General features: G+C 48.6%; 1 protein-coding gene across 1 annotated transcript in view; it reads right to left on the bottom strand.

The window, feature by feature from the left end:
- Positions 1 to 15,286, bottom strand: part of SLC12A8 (solute carrier family 12 member 8) — a 43,704-nt gene extending 28,418 nt beyond the window's left edge. Inside the window, exons 1-4 of the mRNA XM_021526289.2 lie at positions 15,205 to 15,286; positions 14,352 to 14,498; positions 11,373 to 11,564; positions 8,784 to 9,015 (exon numbers count right to left, since the gene is read on the bottom strand). Coding sequence (XP_021381964.2) covers positions 8,784 to 9,015; positions 11,373 to 11,564; positions 14,352 to 14,498; positions 15,205 to 15,273 — 640 coding nt within the window. The 5' untranslated portion in view covers positions 15,274 to 15,286. The remainder of the gene's footprint in view (positions 1 to 8,783; positions 9,016 to 11,372; positions 11,565 to 14,351; positions 14,499 to 15,204) is intronic.
- Positions 15,287 to 17,314: the final 2,028 nt, after the last annotated feature.

Raw genomic sequence — 17,314 nt, 5'->3', positions numbered from 1 at the left:
AAAATAGACAGGTTTTAGTGGGAAAAAAGTTTGGCAAGAGGGTGATGGTGAGGAAGGATTAGAGCAAATTTAAAGAAAGTAGGGAAGGAGTTTCCTTGCCCAATACTTTCTCTGCACCCACAATAAAGCTGGCAAACCTAAAAAGAGAGAATATGTACAGTCTGTAATCGAAGGAGAGAAAGCCACAGTTAAAACAATCTAAAAAGGCCAAGCCCTGAGAAAGGCAACTGGAATCCCTTATCTTTTGATGGAAAAGAATGTGCTCCCTGAGATTAATGACGTGTTTACCCGAAAGGAAATCGCCGCCCTTCTGAAGCAGCGAGTGTTTGTTCCTCCTGAGTCCCTGTTTTCTGCTCCAGAGCCGATCTCCCAAACCTCCTGTTTAAAGTCAACACACAATGCAGCTTCCTGCTGCTGTGGGCTCCAGGGGATCCCACCATTAATCCTCTCCCAAAAACCACCCTGTACCCCACCTGCACATCCCCACCAACCCTAGCGGGGACAAGCCCGGGGTATTTAGATGCCACTGCGGGCAGGAGCAGCGCAGGGCACAAACACCACTCAGCTGGGCAGAAAAATCAGGCAGAGGGGAGACCGACAGCGCTGTCGAGGGAAAGTGCTCTGGGCCACCTCTGCCAATTGCTCAGGGTTCGGTCAGCCTCTTGGAAAGAGGTTTGGCATCAGCCCGTTTGGCACAGCAATGGTCTGCTGTGTTAGAGGAGGCCTGGGGACACATGGGAGCTCTGTGCTGGGTACACTAGGTGAGCAAGAGAGACTGGAGCAGAAGTGCCAGGGCCGATCTGTTTGAGGAAACCCGGGAAAAAAGCGTCGTCATCCCTTGACATATTTATCCTTTTTGGTAACTGCACCCCGATTTCCTTGTGGAGCATCCCAGCCATGAGAGCCATCAGATCACGAGCACCTCCTCTCCCTAAAGGCAATGGACCTGCACTACTGGGTGCTAGCCAACAGCTAAAAATAGCATAAGAGGCAGAATAAACAAAGAGAGCTGCTTAAACCTGTCTCCGATGTTTGTCTTTAGCTAATGGAGCAATTTTCGTTTGCAGGATGCCGTCACTTCTCTCAGAACAGGAGGTAGCCCACGCTCCCCCCAAGCTCCCCCCAGCCACACCACATCTTCTGCAGGACTGGACAGGGTGGGAGGAAATGCTGATTTCTGCCCAGCTCCCCATGTGCCTGCTTTATCTCTGCCTCAGCTTCTCAGGAAAGTGGAAAACCATAACGTACACAAGAGCACACTCGGAGCCTGCACAGGCAGCTCAACATCACAAAAGCACTGCTTAAATAAAGGAAAACTTAGGAATGTGCCCGTGGAAGTAGCTAGTAGAGCTCTTTGGCACCTACTCTGTCTCGACAGGTTGGTGGGGTTTAATAATTAAAAAGCCAGAAAATGATTATTTTTTGCAGTTAGAAACTCTGAAATTCTGGTTAGGAGAAAAAAAGTAAGAAGTTTTAACACAGGTGTTTCAACTTTTTAAATTCTTCTTATGTTTTGCATTATTTAATGCTAAGCACTAGACTTGTTGCAATATATAAATCCTTCCATTACTATTTAATTTCTTTGATGTGATATTTTCAGCCTGGCTTGTTCAGTGATATTCAAACCAGCTGGTGAAAACTATTTTATTCATTGCAAAGAGGACAAGAAGTACAGTGTCCCTTGCTCCATCCTTCTTCCAGAAAAATCAGTGGGGTATCATTATCAATTACAGAATGGTATTTCTTGGAAGTCATGCCCAGAGTGCCCAGCTGTGGGAGGCTCTGAAGAGCCTCTCCAGTGAAAAGCCCTAGGCTTGAGAGATCAGAATTTGGGCTGAGTCAAGGCACAACAATTGGAGGAAAATGAGTGGCAGTTCAGTGGTGATGACACACATCCTTTGGACTCGTGGAGTGACCTCCCCTCCATCTCAGAGCTACTCCGTGTATTGTTTGGGACAAGCCAAATCCATGCTGATCAAATCCCCATTTTTCAAAGGAAAGATGATACAACTTAATCCTCCAGATCCTGCCATGAGCTTTCTGCCATCCTCATGACTACAGCATCCCATGCTCCCAGCTTCCCATAATAAATTATGGATATATTATCCATATGACAGTGGTACTTCCAAAGAAAACTATTCCTTTTGTTGACTTTTTGATTTTGCATCTAAAATGATAGTTTGTTTTTATTTTTGGAATGTTTTCATTATCCTCTATAGGCAACACACACACAGCTACAGCCTTAAGTCTGGCTTCAGAACGCAAATCAAATCAAACAGCATTTGATTTTGGAAAGGTTGAACAAGATGTTGTCACCTAAAAGGATTTTTTGTTTGCTTGTTTGAAACTATTGATTTACTTCTGTGTATGTCATGGAATACATTTTGCCTACAAAAATCAATTTTTCAATTGATGCATTTCCCCCTTCAAATAAAAAAGAAAACCAGAAAGAACCACTGAGCCACCATCCAGGCTAGTGAAGGTACAACCAAGATAAACTCCCTTTCTTACTGACAAAAAAATGCCAAAAATTGTTAACACAAGCCAGGAAAGAGGATGAACAATAGATAAGGACCTATTTCCCACAGAAAGTTTTATCTTTAGCCTAGGAGAGGAATGCAAACTAGAAGTGAAGTGGCTGGAGGAAGAATCTAATATCTAGAAGTTATCTTAATAAATTAAATCCCTAAATAAGGAAAGCTGATTCAGGGCACAGCTGAACTGTGACTGGAATTAACACTGGGGGAATGAAAAAAAGAAGAGGCAAAATATCTCCATCATTTGAAAACTATTATATGGTGGCACAAAAAAAAAAGAGAAAAAAAAAAAAAACAATACAATTAAATAAAGCAGTCTCATCCAAACACAGCAATGAAGAGAGAGGGAGACATTGTTGGATGATATTTATGTTCCTCAAACCAGTCAGCTTTATTAATTTTCTAGCATTAAACAAGTTGCTGCTGAAAGAGAGCCTGGACAGGAGGTTTTATGGGAGGAATGGATGGGGAAACCCCACATGAAGGCAGAGTCTAGCAGGGAACAAAGGCAGCCAAGGTATTACAGGATTTATTTGTAAGTTCTAGGAAGATGAGCTTAGCATTGCTTCACAGGGAAACAGCGAAGCAATTAAAGGTTAAATCAATGCGTACAGAACCTCCTGTGTACATTAGGAGCTCTATTTCCTACTGAACAAGTTCAAACCTGTAACAAGCTCAGCAAACCCTCTCCTGGCTCCAGGAGTGGACCTGGGCCAGCCATACATGACAGCACCGTTCAGTGGCACATTTTGGGGTCTGGGGGAGGCAGGACTCTGCTCATCCCCAGCAGCACGGGGCAGAGGGCTGCTCACGCCCATGGCTGCTCAGATGGAGCAGCCCAGAGAACACTGAAGAGCACCAGAGGTCTTCCAAGCAAGGTGGTTTGATGCAAAAAGGAAGGACTCTGGATTGTGCCAAGTCCTCAAGAGACCCAAAACAGTGGGTTTAGGCTGCAGGGAGAGGGAGTTAGCCTGGCATCGCTGTGACCAGAGCAGGGTCCCCAGGGATGCGGCAAAGGAGCCACCGCTGGGAATTTTTAGGAGCAGATTAGAGGCACATGGATCCATCCCCAGCGCAGCCCAGTCGGTGCAGGAGGGAGGGACCCGCAGAGCCTGAGCCCTCCTCCCCTCGTTACCCACCTCCTGGGAGATGCCTCGGGAATCCTGCAGGGCAGGGACACAGGGGTGCCAGCCCCAGCCCCGGCTGCAGCAGCTGTGCTGACACCTGAACATCTGCCGGCAATCGAGACTGCTGCTCCTCAACGCAGTCCTACTGCTGGGTGTCCTCCAGCACGGGAACACCGTGAAAACCTACCAACAAACAGGGCAGCAGGGCTACATCTCAAGCTAACTGCTTTGGGTTTTTTTTTTTCTTCTAAATAAACTGCTTTAAATACCTGCTTCAGAGAACCTGGACAGAGTGGTGTAGCTTTCCTCTCACTATCTAAATAAGGCCTCTAACAATGTTATCACTTTCCAAAACACATCTGTCCCACAGCTCCTAGCCCAGACAATTGGCAGGTAACCAGTTAATAAATGTCTTAGCCAGACTGTTGAATAGGCTGGCCCCAACTCAAGAGTGATGTCAGGGCCATTCAATGCACTATAATTGGAAAAACCTGGGAAAAGCAATCCCATGTTTTTTAATAAATAAAGAGTGTATTAGCAGCCCCCTGCCTTTATTCACCACGGTGTGTACCTTGTTCAGTAGCAAAGTGGGATTTTATTTTTTTTCCGCTGCCGCTCGCACGATGATTTCTACTTGGGATTTGATGCCAGTTTCCAGATGTGTCTCAGGCCAGGAAGTCAGCAATCAGCCTGGATAAAGCCTCTGGGATTTGCTGCAGATCATCTTCTGACACACACATCCTTCCTGCACCCTCTCTTATGATATTGGGGCACACCCCTTGTGCCCAAAAATAAAATAAAACAACCCAGAGCCAAGCAGAAGCCCCTGATTAGGATGCTTTGATCAATTTCATATTCCATCTGTGGGAGTATTTTTAATTAATTCAGTCCATCAAAGCCCCAGAGGCAGCATTTGAGGCATCTTTACAACACCAGAGTGTCTATATACATAAATCACTTCAACAATTGCAGGTTCCCTGTCTGCTGGAGCAGCTCCAGGCAAAATTCATCTCCCACAAATCCTCACTAGCATTACCCACAGGACGGCATCAGCTCCCCAGCTCGGCCATAGAACATTGGAGGGGGATGAATCCTCCAAAGCACTTGTCCTCAGAGGAATAAATGAAAATGATAAATTAGTTTCCTGGGCTCTGTGTGAGCAGCTTAGGGAAGCTGAAACCCAAGCGGGTGACATGAAGGATGTGGTTTGCATGGAAAATAATCCCAAGCAGAAGCACCCTGACAGCAATATGCCTCTCAAACCTCCCTGCATCCCTGAGAAATAAACTACTCAGATTTCCCAGCCTGAGGAGAGGGGTTTAGCCCCACACAGCCAAGCTCCACGCTCACCCCAGCCACGTGGTACCATCTACCCCAGGACTGGGAAATCCCAGCCCAAGGGGACACAATTACTGAATTACTAACAAGAAAATTTATTTTTCACCCCCACCAGGCATTTAAGAGGCTGTTGTTGGGCCTCTTTCACTCATGTTGTGATTCCTTTCATCTCCCCATCAAAGCAGAACCAAATTAACACCAGCCCTCCTCCCAGCGATGCCCCCCCATGAGCTCCCACAGCCGCTCTGCTTTCACAGGGCACCTGGGAGCCACTGCCAAAACAGGAAAGCAGGCGCCTAATTGAAAGGGAGTATTTGGGAGTCACCCTACACAAAAATTAGCAGAGATATGCTAGGAAAATAAAATAGTGGGCATTAACGGACGGCTTATCTTCTTTTTTTCCGTGACTCTAATGTTCAGGATGTGAAAAGGCCACAAAGTTTCACAGATTGTTCTGAGAAACTGGTCAGGGAGAGGAGCATCCTCTCCTCTACTTTCACTGCTCCTCCGAAAATAACTCAGGTTGGTTTTGAGGTATGGACCTCCATCATTAAAACACAGCCGTACACAAGCCAAAACAACCCTGCATTGCTACCGTGAAAATCTGTAGCTAGTGCTTGGTCTTGGTGATGGGCTGAGAAGTGGAGCACTGACTGATTTCATTTCACCTGTGTTAGGTTTGCTAAAAACACTAACCTGTGCTAGAGAGAGAGGAAATGGGGACGCTCCTGTCTGCAGGAAGGAGCACAGGGGTCTCTGCTTCTGGAGGAGGGACTGAACTTTAAGCTGGGTGGCCAGAGGCAGCTCAACCAGGCTGGTTCTCAGACAGAACAGGGAGCCCCTCTCCTTACTACCCACCCTTGGCAGAGATCCCAGCCTGGGACTGTGACCAAGCCCCGGGGGAAGTGCCAGCTGAAGCCAAGGGAGGATTTAGGATTAACTCCAAAAAATCAGTCCCACCCCACCCTGCAGGCAGCCCGTGGAAAGGAGCAAAATCCCTGGGGGCCAGGCAGAGGGACAGAGTAGCCTGGTAGCAAGCAGGCTGGCAGGCCCAGAGGGGTCAGCAGCACCTGAACAAGTGACCCAGAGCACTCAGCTCCTCCAGCCCCAGCTCCTGGCTGCAGGAGCCCAGCTGGCTCTTGGAGCAGGAACGAGCCACAGCAAGAGAGAGGGAAAAAAAAAAAGGAGAAAGAGCAGCAGGAAGCCCTGCTGAGAAGCCCCCTTTTGTGTAAACATGCTCCGTCCTCAGACTAAAAATAAAGGCAAACCACAGGAAGGGAGTGAGTGCTTGGACAATATCCGATTTGGTGTGTGCCTGGGTGTGAGCTGCGGGAATGGGGAGAAGGGCAGGGGACTCCACCCAGCCCAACCACACAAAGGCAGCCAGTTAAGACCTTCAAGATGGACAGGCATTCCTGGAGATTATTTAAATTCAAGTAACTGCTGCTTGGCAGATGTGGAGTTCCTTCGTGTGTGCGCAGCACTTGGGAATGTTAAGTGAGGGAAAAGGCTGCCATGGCAGAAAAGGCAGGACGGCTGCACAAGGCCCATTATTTTACAGGGTCAGAGACTGAGACCCAAGGCTGTGAACTGAAACCCCATAAACCTGCCATAAAACAAGGACACGACCCACACAAGCTGTCAGCTACAATGCAGCTCACAGCTCCAGCCTCAGAAACCACCTCTCCCTGCACGCTGCCTTCGCATCTCCGCTCCTGCTGCGGCCACAGAACCAAACTGAAAACACCTGCGTGCCCCTGAGGGCTGTGGAGGCTGATCAGCAGAACGCCCACCCAAAGGGGTCTCAAAAGCTTCCCTCGGTGTGGGCTTTGGTGCACTGCACTCTGCCATTGTCAGCAGCTGCCTCTGGAGGCTGGAGCTGCAGCACCACCTGCATGTCCCAGCTGCAGGCTCCTTGCAGGAGGGGTGCTTTGCTGGTGGGTGCAGTCTCAAGAGACAGGCATCCATCCACCCATGCATCCATCCATGCATCCATCCATCCATCCACCCATGCATCCATCCATGCATCCACCCATGCATCCGTCCATCCGTGCGGCGCAGAAAGCGACAGCACTTGAGGAGGCTCCCGGAGCCCGGCGCTCACCCTTGATGCTGACACACCACTCAGAGGCCTTCTGGGGAAATGCAGGATTTGGGAGGATCCCCCGCCCGGGCTGCAGGGAAGCCACAGCGTGGAAGCACCCAAAGGCAGAGCTGTCCCTGCCAGGGCGGGCCACCCGAGGCAGCGCTGCTCTGGGGTCCGGCCACCATCAGCCCCATCCCTTCCCTGCACTGGAAGCCCTCCTCTCTTTAGTCAGCCATGGCTAAACTGCAGCATCTGCAATCTCAGCCACCTCATTTCCCTTCCTTTCTCTATTTTCAGTCAGAACAAAATGACGGTGCTTGGAAGTGGAGGAGATCAAAGACAGCTATGTTGGCTTCCACTTGGGTATATTTCCTGCTGACATTTGTATTCCTTTAATTCTTGCCTCCTGGTCCTATGTTCACTTTCCTACTATCTGGTCTCACCCTGAGTATTCATTTTTCTCTACTATTAGAAAGGTCTACTAGGAGCACAACAAAAATACAACACACGCCTCCCCAGCCCCACTTCCTCTAGAAAACAACTTCCTATGGAACACAGCTGTTTGGGGCAGATCACTTGGTTTCTCTGCAAAACACACCACAGCAACACAACTGTCCTTGCTTCATTCTCATTTACAAGTATTGCTGAAACTTTCACAGGCTTTCATTTGAGGCACTTCCTACATACCAAATATAAAGTGTAAATGCCTTTCCATAAGGCTCTGTCTGACAGGGGAGCTGCTGCTTCTGTCCCCACGCCACCATCCCTGCACACCACAGCAGCAGCACAAAATAAAACAGCAGCATGAACGACATTTGTGCCATCGGTGCTACGAGTGACACATGACACCTCCTGCTACCCAGCTGAATCACAGCTATCAATGAAAACTGAAGATCTTTCCTCAAACTCACTTTAGCAGATCACTTGCAACCCCCCAAGGTGCCGCTGGACACAGAGGAAGCCAAGAAAAAGGTGACACCTTCTGTTTACTCAGCTAATTACACTTCATTATTGCCCTGCAATGTGTTTCCCAGCAAACAGACAGAAGAAAGGGAACAGGACCTGGTGTGAGCAGGGCTGCAGGTGGGAGCCCTGAACCTCCCCCTTGCCCGAGCTGGAGCTGTCACTGCAGGCTGAACTCGATCTGGGAAAAGTTAGCAGAACTCCCACTCCTGGGTCCTTGAAAGCCCAGCAGTCACCTGCCCCCACCCAGCTCCTCCTCGGATCCCCAGCACTGCCCTGGCAGCAGGCCCAGCAGAGTGGACAGCACAGCACAGCCAGGGTCTAAGTGACCTCAGGGGTCTCCAGACAAGATCTCCACAGCTCAAATTCACAATCCTCCATCTTCATGGGCACAGTGCTGAGTTAGGCAACAGAAGGCTACAAAGAACACTGCAAACACAGATGCTCTCCCTTGTTAGAAAACCTCCAAGTGAAACATAACAAGAGCAGAAATTGAGAGCTCAATCCCTGGGGTTAAACACCCAAAATAATAAGGCATCTTCAGTCATGCTCTGGAAACACTCCTTGCAAAATTATGGGTTGTCTCTAAATGTACCAATGGACAGGGGGCACAACTGGAAGCTCTGAACTCTACCGCTGTCCGAGTGAGTGTCACTTCACAAACACAGCTAAAGAGAAAACCTCAGGGAACTAATGCCTGCTGACCCCAGTGCAATGAACCCCCCGTTTTACCTGGATCAAGATGTGTAAAGGACCCAATGACAAAGTCCAGCGTTGAGACAGCCAGCAGGAAGAGCAGCAGGAGCTGGAGCCTGATGATCCACTTCACCCCAGCCAGGTTGATTCCCAGCAGGCCGAGCAGGACAGCCAGGGAGATGCCACGCACTGCCCAGATGTTGCTGAGGCTCAGGACCCCTGCAATGGACTCTGCGAAGCCAGTGATGTACATGGCACCTGCAACACACTGAGGGACACAGCCCTGTGAGTGCCCTGGGCAAAAAAAGGGATCCCCATCCACAGCCAGGCTGTGGGGGCCTCTGTTCAGACAGACAGACAGACATTGGCTGTCACAGTACAGCCTTTAATGTTACTCTGGCCTGCAGGGACTGAACCTCATTGCTGTAGGACGGCACACTGCCAAGGCAGCAGAGCTACTCCTGGGCAAACAGGGAAGGCTGGGGTCCACTGAAACATCCCCCCTCTATTAACACTCCAGGAGAAACTACACTGGCATCTCGAGAGAGAAAAGGATGAGACAGCTTCTGTTTGTCCCTTTCTTCTGTTCCTCTGGAGGAAAGGGTCCCAGTTCAACACCTGCCTGAAGAGCAGCCCTTTGTTTTTGCTCCACTGCCTCCTGGGCGTTATTTTTAATTGAGTGTTTAGTTTGGATGCAAACTCTGACGTTTCACCAGCTTCCCATCTCACTGCTGGAATGGAGCCTGCACTTTGGAGGAGAGCACATTGTGTGAGCTGTGCCTCCCAGGAAAGCTGCCTGCTTGCCTCACAGCAGGACAGGACACACTCTGCCCGGAGAGCCTGCAGGACAGGACATCTGCAGCACAGGCTCAAACAGCACTGCAGCACAACAACCCAAAACACCAGGATGTTTCACTCCAGAAATTCCCACTAGCTGACACTCCAGCAACAACCCTTTCCAGTGCACAGCACCCCTGGAAAAGCAGGTCAGGGCAGACAGCTGCATTGACATGGCTGGTGTGACCTTGTGTCCTGCTACCCCACCATCCCTGTCCACAGCTGAGGCATGTGCAGCTCCCACACGTCTGGAAGGGACAAAACCCCCACCCAAGACAGCAAGAGCAGAGCCCTCATTCACTGCAGATCCCCCACCTGGGTCTGACCCAGCACTGCTCCACTGAGGGTGCTCAGGACAGCCTGGCTCATACCTGGGAGCTGCAGGATTTGTGTGGTTTTCAGCAAGGTTGAGGGCATGCAGATGTTCAGACTCAGGCACCTACAGCTTGGAGATCCTGGAGGATTCACTTCCATCACAGGCAGGCACCTAGATCAGGGGAACTACACCCTGAGAGTCTTCCTTGCAGCACATGCCAGTCATTCCCCACTTGCCCCAGCCAGAGCAGGGAATAGGGAATACCCTGTTTCTGGCAGCAGTTGCCTTACGCCAGAGGTTACAGCTCTCCCTGAGCATGCTACAGCAGAGGATCAGGCTGCAGCTGGTGTAGGGCATGTTGGGCAGAAAGCACAGCTGAGAAAGGAAAGGCATCAGCAGCTTTTGGGGGCAGGCAAAGAGATCCTAAGTGAGTTGCCAGCTCCCATCCCGCAGCCCCTGCACACACGGGATGCCAAGCCAGGGGCCAGGGCTGCTGCAGCCCAGCTTTTACGACCCTCAGGACAGGCTGCAATCTGATTGCTTTCCCAGACAGGATTCTCTCGGAGAGCAAGAGTGGAAAATATGACAGGAAGGATTCTCATGTGTGGCCCATTTCCATATCTTGGCTTGTAACTGGGTTCAGTTCATATTTTATGGACACTTGCTTTTAATCTGGAGTGAAAGGAGAAGAGGGGATTATTTTTGGTTTGGGGGCTGTTCAGGGGTTTTGGAGATTGCTGTAAGCCAGTCAGTTAAAAACAAACCTCCATAAAAATGCTTCTCTGCTCACCACATTTTATACTGTTCATAACATCTTTATGGGGGGAGAGGGTTAAGTTACTGCAGGTTTAAGTGATTATTTTCCATTCTTTTTGTAGACTACTTGTGTATTTTTGTGCCTCACCACCACAAAAGCTCCTTGGGATCTTTCAGAAAATCCAGAACTGTGACTTTTGGCTCACAAGAAGTCAATTAGCTGTGGCCCTTACCCCTGCCCAGCTCTCCTCCCACACCAGCTCCACTTCTGCTGGCTCCCAGAGCAGCAGCCAAGGCTTGCCCGACCCTAAGGGTATGTGGAGCATGCCAAGACCAACCTGCCAGTCCACAGCCACTCACTGAGCTTTGCTTGGCCACCCTGACCTCTCCTGCTTCCTTTGATTTCAGTCTCCCAGGAGCAAGGGCATGTCCTGGCAATGGGGTAATTTGGGATGGGAGGACATGTCCAGCTTGTCCAGACACTCGGCTCCTGCACCATGAGGCCATGCCAGGCAGCACATTGCCAGGCACAGGCTGGTTCCTGGGGAGCAGCGTGGGGCTGAGTGTTCCCTGTGCTCTCCCATGTTGTCCAGCATAGCGCAGCATTACTTACCCAGATTTTACTTGAAATGTTATTTTCTGCAGCAGGACAGCACAAGATTAATATCTGCGTCACAAAGTTTCCAAATTTTCTTTGAAAAGGTTTTTTAAATTACCTGGCCAAAAATGTAAAGGAGGCCAATGGTGCCCCCTACTTGACCTCCAAGGACAGTGGAAATCATGGAGTAGACTCCTCCACTTCCAATGGTGCACTTCTCACACACCCCAATTCCAGACAAGACTGTCACCAGGGCAACCAGAATGACAAAGGACACCAGAAACATGCCCATTACAATGCCAGTGTTTCCCTGGAATAAAAAAAAAAATCAAATTAAGATTAATTTACACCAATCTGCTGGGACAGAATAAGAACCTACCACTTCTAGTGGTCTATGAATCTGGAGTCATTAAAAGAAATACACACAGACACCCCTACTTGTCTAATTAACATAACTGATTGCCAAATTTAGCACCCCTTTGATGAGAACCTGCCTTGTCCTTGAGTCTGGGGCTGGGCAGACCTTTGCATGAGCAGGTTCTGCTCTGTCAATGGGCTCCTCCATGAATCACTGATTTTGTCCACTGGTTTAAAAGGAATGAGGTCAAACAATGATTCAGCCACCATAGTCAGGGGATCACTGCCTGTCTGCATGGTTTAGAATGACATGCTTAAAAAAAAAACCCAAAACTCTTTCATAACAAAAAGTAGTTTTAAAATTGAACCCCTGGGATCTGCAACGACTGATTTATTAACAGCATCAAGCTTGCATTTTAATTTTTCAGAACGTTTACCTTTGAAAGCTCTGATCCCTCCAAACAATGAGATGCCAAAGAACAAAACCCCAAAGGCAGCACAGCGTGGAAGATAAATCACTCTCCTAAAGCAGCGTGCGCCGGCCCTGATCTGCGGGGTGCACTCAGAGGGGCAGGTGGTTCTCACCCTGCATGGGCTCAGGAGACTTTTCTGCACAGGATTCAGCCCCATGGAAAAAAAAACAACCCTTCCTGCCTGGGGCAGAGGGAGGGCTCCAGGAGGAGCTGCTGCACTCGCCACTGTGTGGCAAAGAGAAAAAGTCTCTGAACAAAAACAGCTGCAGGTCCCAGTTGGTGGCTTTAAATGCCAGCACAACCCCTTGCTTTGGGTGGGTTCTGTTTGCCATTTAGGATCAGATTTTCAGAAAGAAAAGGTTCGTAGTACCTCCAAAAGAATTTAAGAACTCTTCAGAGCTCAGGACCTTCCCACTCTCTTGCTGTAATTTATTTTCCAGGGTCAGGTGTTTTCCCTTGTGCTCCAGCCCACCTTCCCCTGCTGACAAATCGCTCAGGCCAGTGCACAGCAATCTCAGAAGTCTCCTCCAGTGCCCAGGGCTTTGTTAACATCTGGCTTCCCTTCCTTACTCATATTCCAGGCCATGTACATATCCTCTTTCCAACCTTGCTCCGACAATGCTCATCTCTGAGGTCACGCTAGGGATGGGGTTTTTATCACCAGCACTAAAAAGTTGCTTCCCTGCTCTGGGGTTGGTTGAAATCCCAGATTCTTTTTCCTTTTCTCTTTTTTTTTATGAAAAAGCAGAAACATATCCAGGATGTTGGTATCATCATAAAATCCTATTTTGGTTCAGCATTCTGCTGCCTTTGACAGGGGTGTTATCTGGTCAGCGGGGAACAGAGCCAAGGATTTCTATAAACACAGCTGTGGTTGGGTCAGCACCACAGCCCACCCCAACCCCATACTTCTTTTTAAAAGGAAAATTGTTCTTTTTCTTCAGCTGCTTACCCCAGGTTAAATGGTTAATAAACATTATATACTTCAGTTAAACAAAACAAAACAAAAAAAAAAAAAAAAAGAAAAAAAAAAGAAAGCAATCATTATGCAAATATTCACTTAGCCTTGGGCTTTTCCAGAAAGGTGCTACCAGGCTATGGCAGCTATTAATGGGCAATCCAATGGTTCCTACAGAATAACACTAAGACCAAGGGGCAATGCTGGACTCAAAGCAACAATAGCAAGCAGAGAAAGTGGGAAGAAAAAACCCCCATTAAGCACTGATGCTTATTTATGCATGCATGCTGGAAGGGGTTAGTGCAGTGGCAATCCTTGTTGAACATTTCAGCAAGATTAGGTCCCCTGGAACTGCAAAGCTTCACCAGCCCCTGCTCCAGCTCTGGAAATTTATAGCAAAAGCCTGACTCTGGGAATAGCTCGACATATGACTGTCCTCTGCCAGGGGAGCTCTCTGCCAACCCTGACTTCTCCTCCCTTCCCTTTCATGCTAGCTTCCAGCTGGTTCTGTTTTTCTTTTATTCACTGGCTTTGTTTCTATTTGTGTTTGCTCCAGAAGTAACTTGCTTTCAAAGGAGATGTGAAGGAAATAAAATCAGAAGGAAAAGGAAGCTAAAAAATCATCCCAACTTCTCCACCACAACAACTGCAGCTCCCCTCAAGACCTCCAGCAAAGCAATCTTCAGTGCAGAGTCCAAGTGTGTTTCTGCTCCTTTTGGAAGGTGTCCACCATGCCTGTGACAAAAAACTTGCCTGAAGCTCAAATCCCATCCATCTCTGGGGAAACTTTTCTTATTCTAAGGGGAAATTCTGAGGCATAATACAGTATTTTGCATCAGGAGGGGACAGTATTCCAGGCTCTGACCCTCAGTGAGATACAATCAAGGACCCAGCAGTGGAAGATCCTTTGATAGCAATGACAATTTCACCTGACTGACTCATTCAAAAACTCAGGAACTCCAACACTGGCATGTTTGCAAGAGACCTCTTTCAGTGGTGTTGGGAAGATGGAGGAGTGGCTGTAACTACTTTACCTGAAAAGTGCTAATCTCCTCAACAATATGACACAAGAGTGTCTCTGTTCATTGTCAAGGTTGGTTGTTGTGTTTTCCTTTCTCTTTCTGAAAGCTCAGTGACCACTTCAGCTGCACATTTTAGTGGAACTTTTTGAAAAGCTACAAAATACCAGAGGGCATGAGCAACATCTAAAATGAAGAGCATAGAACCCAAAACACCTGGGTGGTGATGGGTAAGGGAGGGCAGAGGAAAATGCCTATTCAAACATTCAACCAAGTCAGCATGTGCTCACCACAAGCCATCCCGTCCTCAGGAAAAGAACTACTCCAAAAATGTTGATCATGCAGGAGGTGAAGACCCCATCCCACGTTCCAAAAAGCACCGGCTCCCATACAAACAGCTGGATCTTCCACCAGGGCTTGGTCTGTGTTTGAGATATCTAGAGAGAAGCAAAGGCTGGGGTTTACCACTCGTGTTTTATGGGCAGGCTGCACAAGTGGTGCCACAGCCAGCCACCAACAGCTGCTAGGACACTCCTTTGCTGCAAGTTGTCCCTGTGATGAAGGCTGTTGGGATGCCTGGGCCCTGAAAGAGACAGCTCCCTACAATACTCTGTTTATATTCTTGTAGGATAAGCAGCAACAGAGCCCTACTGGGCCTCAGTGAATTAACCCCAATGCATCAACCAACAGCACCATTCAAGGGTCCTTCACAGAGCCTGCAGCTACACACAGTGCTTGTCCTATTGTCCCTACCATAAGAAGACCCTTAGAGGACATGACAAACCAGCTCAGACCAACAGGGTAGGTTAAGATGGTTTTCCCATCACAGTCATATCTGATCAGGACCCTTGGCTTCTCAAGGAGACATGTGGCTCTGGGTCTTGGGGCACAGTGATTTTCCAGAGCTGCTGGAACCAAGGTCTGAAACTCCAGGAAAACTGAAGTTCTCCTACGGCAACTGCTTCCTCTTGCCCTCTGGAAATCAAGTCTCCTCTTTCCCTTTCTAAGTCATACATCTCAGACATACACAGCAAAACGAAGGGCAGTTTTGTTACTTCAGTCCTGTTCCCTTGCACAGAGATGACCAGGACTGCAGAGGCATGGAGATAGAAATTTGGGAAAGGAAATGGCTCTCTGACATACCTGCTGTGCTTCCTCATGGAAGAGCTCTTGGACGTATCCCTCGCTTTGGGTGGCATTCTGGCTGAACATCGTCTCCTCCACGCCACCTCCGCCTGCCAAAGCACAGCTCTAACACAGCCACAGGCAAAGCTGCTCGGAGTGCAAGCTCAGCTCAGTCCAATTCCTGCAGGCCTGGGTCCTCCCTTGTAGAAGATTCATGGTTTTATTCCAGCCTTACTGTGAAAGCAAGAAAGATGAAAGACACAACTGCTGCTTTGTGCCAAAGCACAAGGCCACTGTCCACAGAGTCAGTAGCAGCTTGTAGCACATGCTGAACCAGAGTGACACCACAGCAAGCAAAGAGCAATGCTGCCCCAGCACCCTCCCAAGCCCTGCTCCCAGCGCAGGCTCCACCATCAGCCACACATTTAACAGTCCTTGGTAGCCTTTTCCAAACCTAACCCCAGCAACCTGTAGCCATGGCTCTACAGCTCCACAGTGCTGTCTGCAAAATGCATTTCCTCTCGTTGGTTTTAAATCTGGTGTCTGGTAATGTCATTGCATGCTCCTGTGCTCCAGTGACATAGGACACATGGATTATTCACTTCCCAGCACCACTCATCACTTCACAGCCTTGACCACATCTCCACATCTCCTTCAGCTGTACCTTTTGCAGACCAAGGTCCTGCCAGTGTATTCAGTCACCCACAGCCTCCCACACCAGGTGGCAAGAGACCTTTTGGCTATTCCTCAGTACAGAACATGCCAAGGTAAGACAAAGAGGCTGCAGCCAGAGGGGAGTAAGGCTTGTTCCACCAGTGTGGAGAGGGCAGCTTGTCTGGATCATTGGCTCTCCTGGGGCAGGTAATTCACTGGCCAGCTGAGCCCACATGCTTACAAGAAGCAACCATGATCACACAAGGCTTGTACCAAGGGCTGGACACCTTACCTGAGACCAGAGACCAAATTAATCAGAGGCTCAGGGCAGGAACCCAACAGAAATGTGCTTTGCCTATTGCACAGGGGATTTCTGCACCAGAGTCTGAATGCCTTTCACCATCCTGCCCTTATTAGTCTACTTTGAAATAACCAGTATTAAATAACCAAAGCAGATGCTGCTCCACCACAGTGTTTGAGTTGCAGAAGGTCTCCTGCAGCTGGGGTACAATGGCCAGCACAGAAGGTTTTTCTTCGCCCTGCCCACATGGCCAGCTAAGCAGCACCAAAGCCATGAGAGTTCACAGATGTCCTGCTGCTGCCTCCACATTTCCTAAAGCAAATAACCCTTTACAATATCACAAATCCTTGCTATTTCAGGGAGACTGGGGCTTCAAGCAGGGCAAAAACAGCAGGAGCAGATGAACTCTAAAGAAACAAAGCTCGTGTTTTGTTTTTTTTTTTTCAAATAGCCACAGTAATAAAAAATGGAAGAAAATACACAACATGAAACAAGATTACAATTGAATAGCCATGTTCTCCTAAGAATCCCTACTGCAGTCCTTCTTCAACAGAGATTTCAATCAGTAAAGCATTCACTGGGGTCATCCAAACTCCAGTCTGCCACAGCAGTCCCATCTGGATGTGGAGAAAAGGAAGGCTGCATCTCTGTGGCCCCCTGCTCTCCTAAACCCCTCCACCAAGAGAGTCAGAAGGAAATGGCTCCAACCCCTTAGAGTAGCTCAGAGCTGAAGTGACTCCCTCAGTGTGCCTGGTGTGTGACATTACTTGGATAGGTGTCATGCACCCATATTACCCACCTGAAACTTGCCAAATGCAGAAAGAAGGGCTGCACACATGGATTTTAGACCTGAAGCACACCTAGCAAGAAATGTTACATGCCTAGACATTTAAATCCCTTATTTCACAATTTCCTTCCTTTTTCTCTGCTTTAGAATCCTTCTCCTGCCCTGTGCTCTAGAGCTCCTTCTGATCAGCTACTGCTCACCTTGCAGTAAGATCTTCCTCCTCCACAATCCCAGGAAATTGCCTCTGCACTGCTGCTCCTCTGTGGCATTTCCAACTGCCTAAAAGTCTTATTACCCAATTCTGTAATTATTTACATCCCACCACAACTGGATCCAATGGTCCCTACAAGGTAGCCAAGTCAAACACAGAAGGGGGTGTAAAGCAC

This window comes from Lonchura striata, chromosome 8, assembly GCF_046129695.1.
Source record: "Lonchura striata isolate bLonStr1 chromosome 8, bLonStr1.mat, whole genome shotgun sequence".
Taxonomy (NCBI): domain Eukaryota; kingdom Metazoa; phylum Chordata; class Aves; order Passeriformes; family Estrildidae; genus Lonchura; species Lonchura striata.
This window is presented reverse-complemented; position numbering and strand designations above follow the sequence as displayed.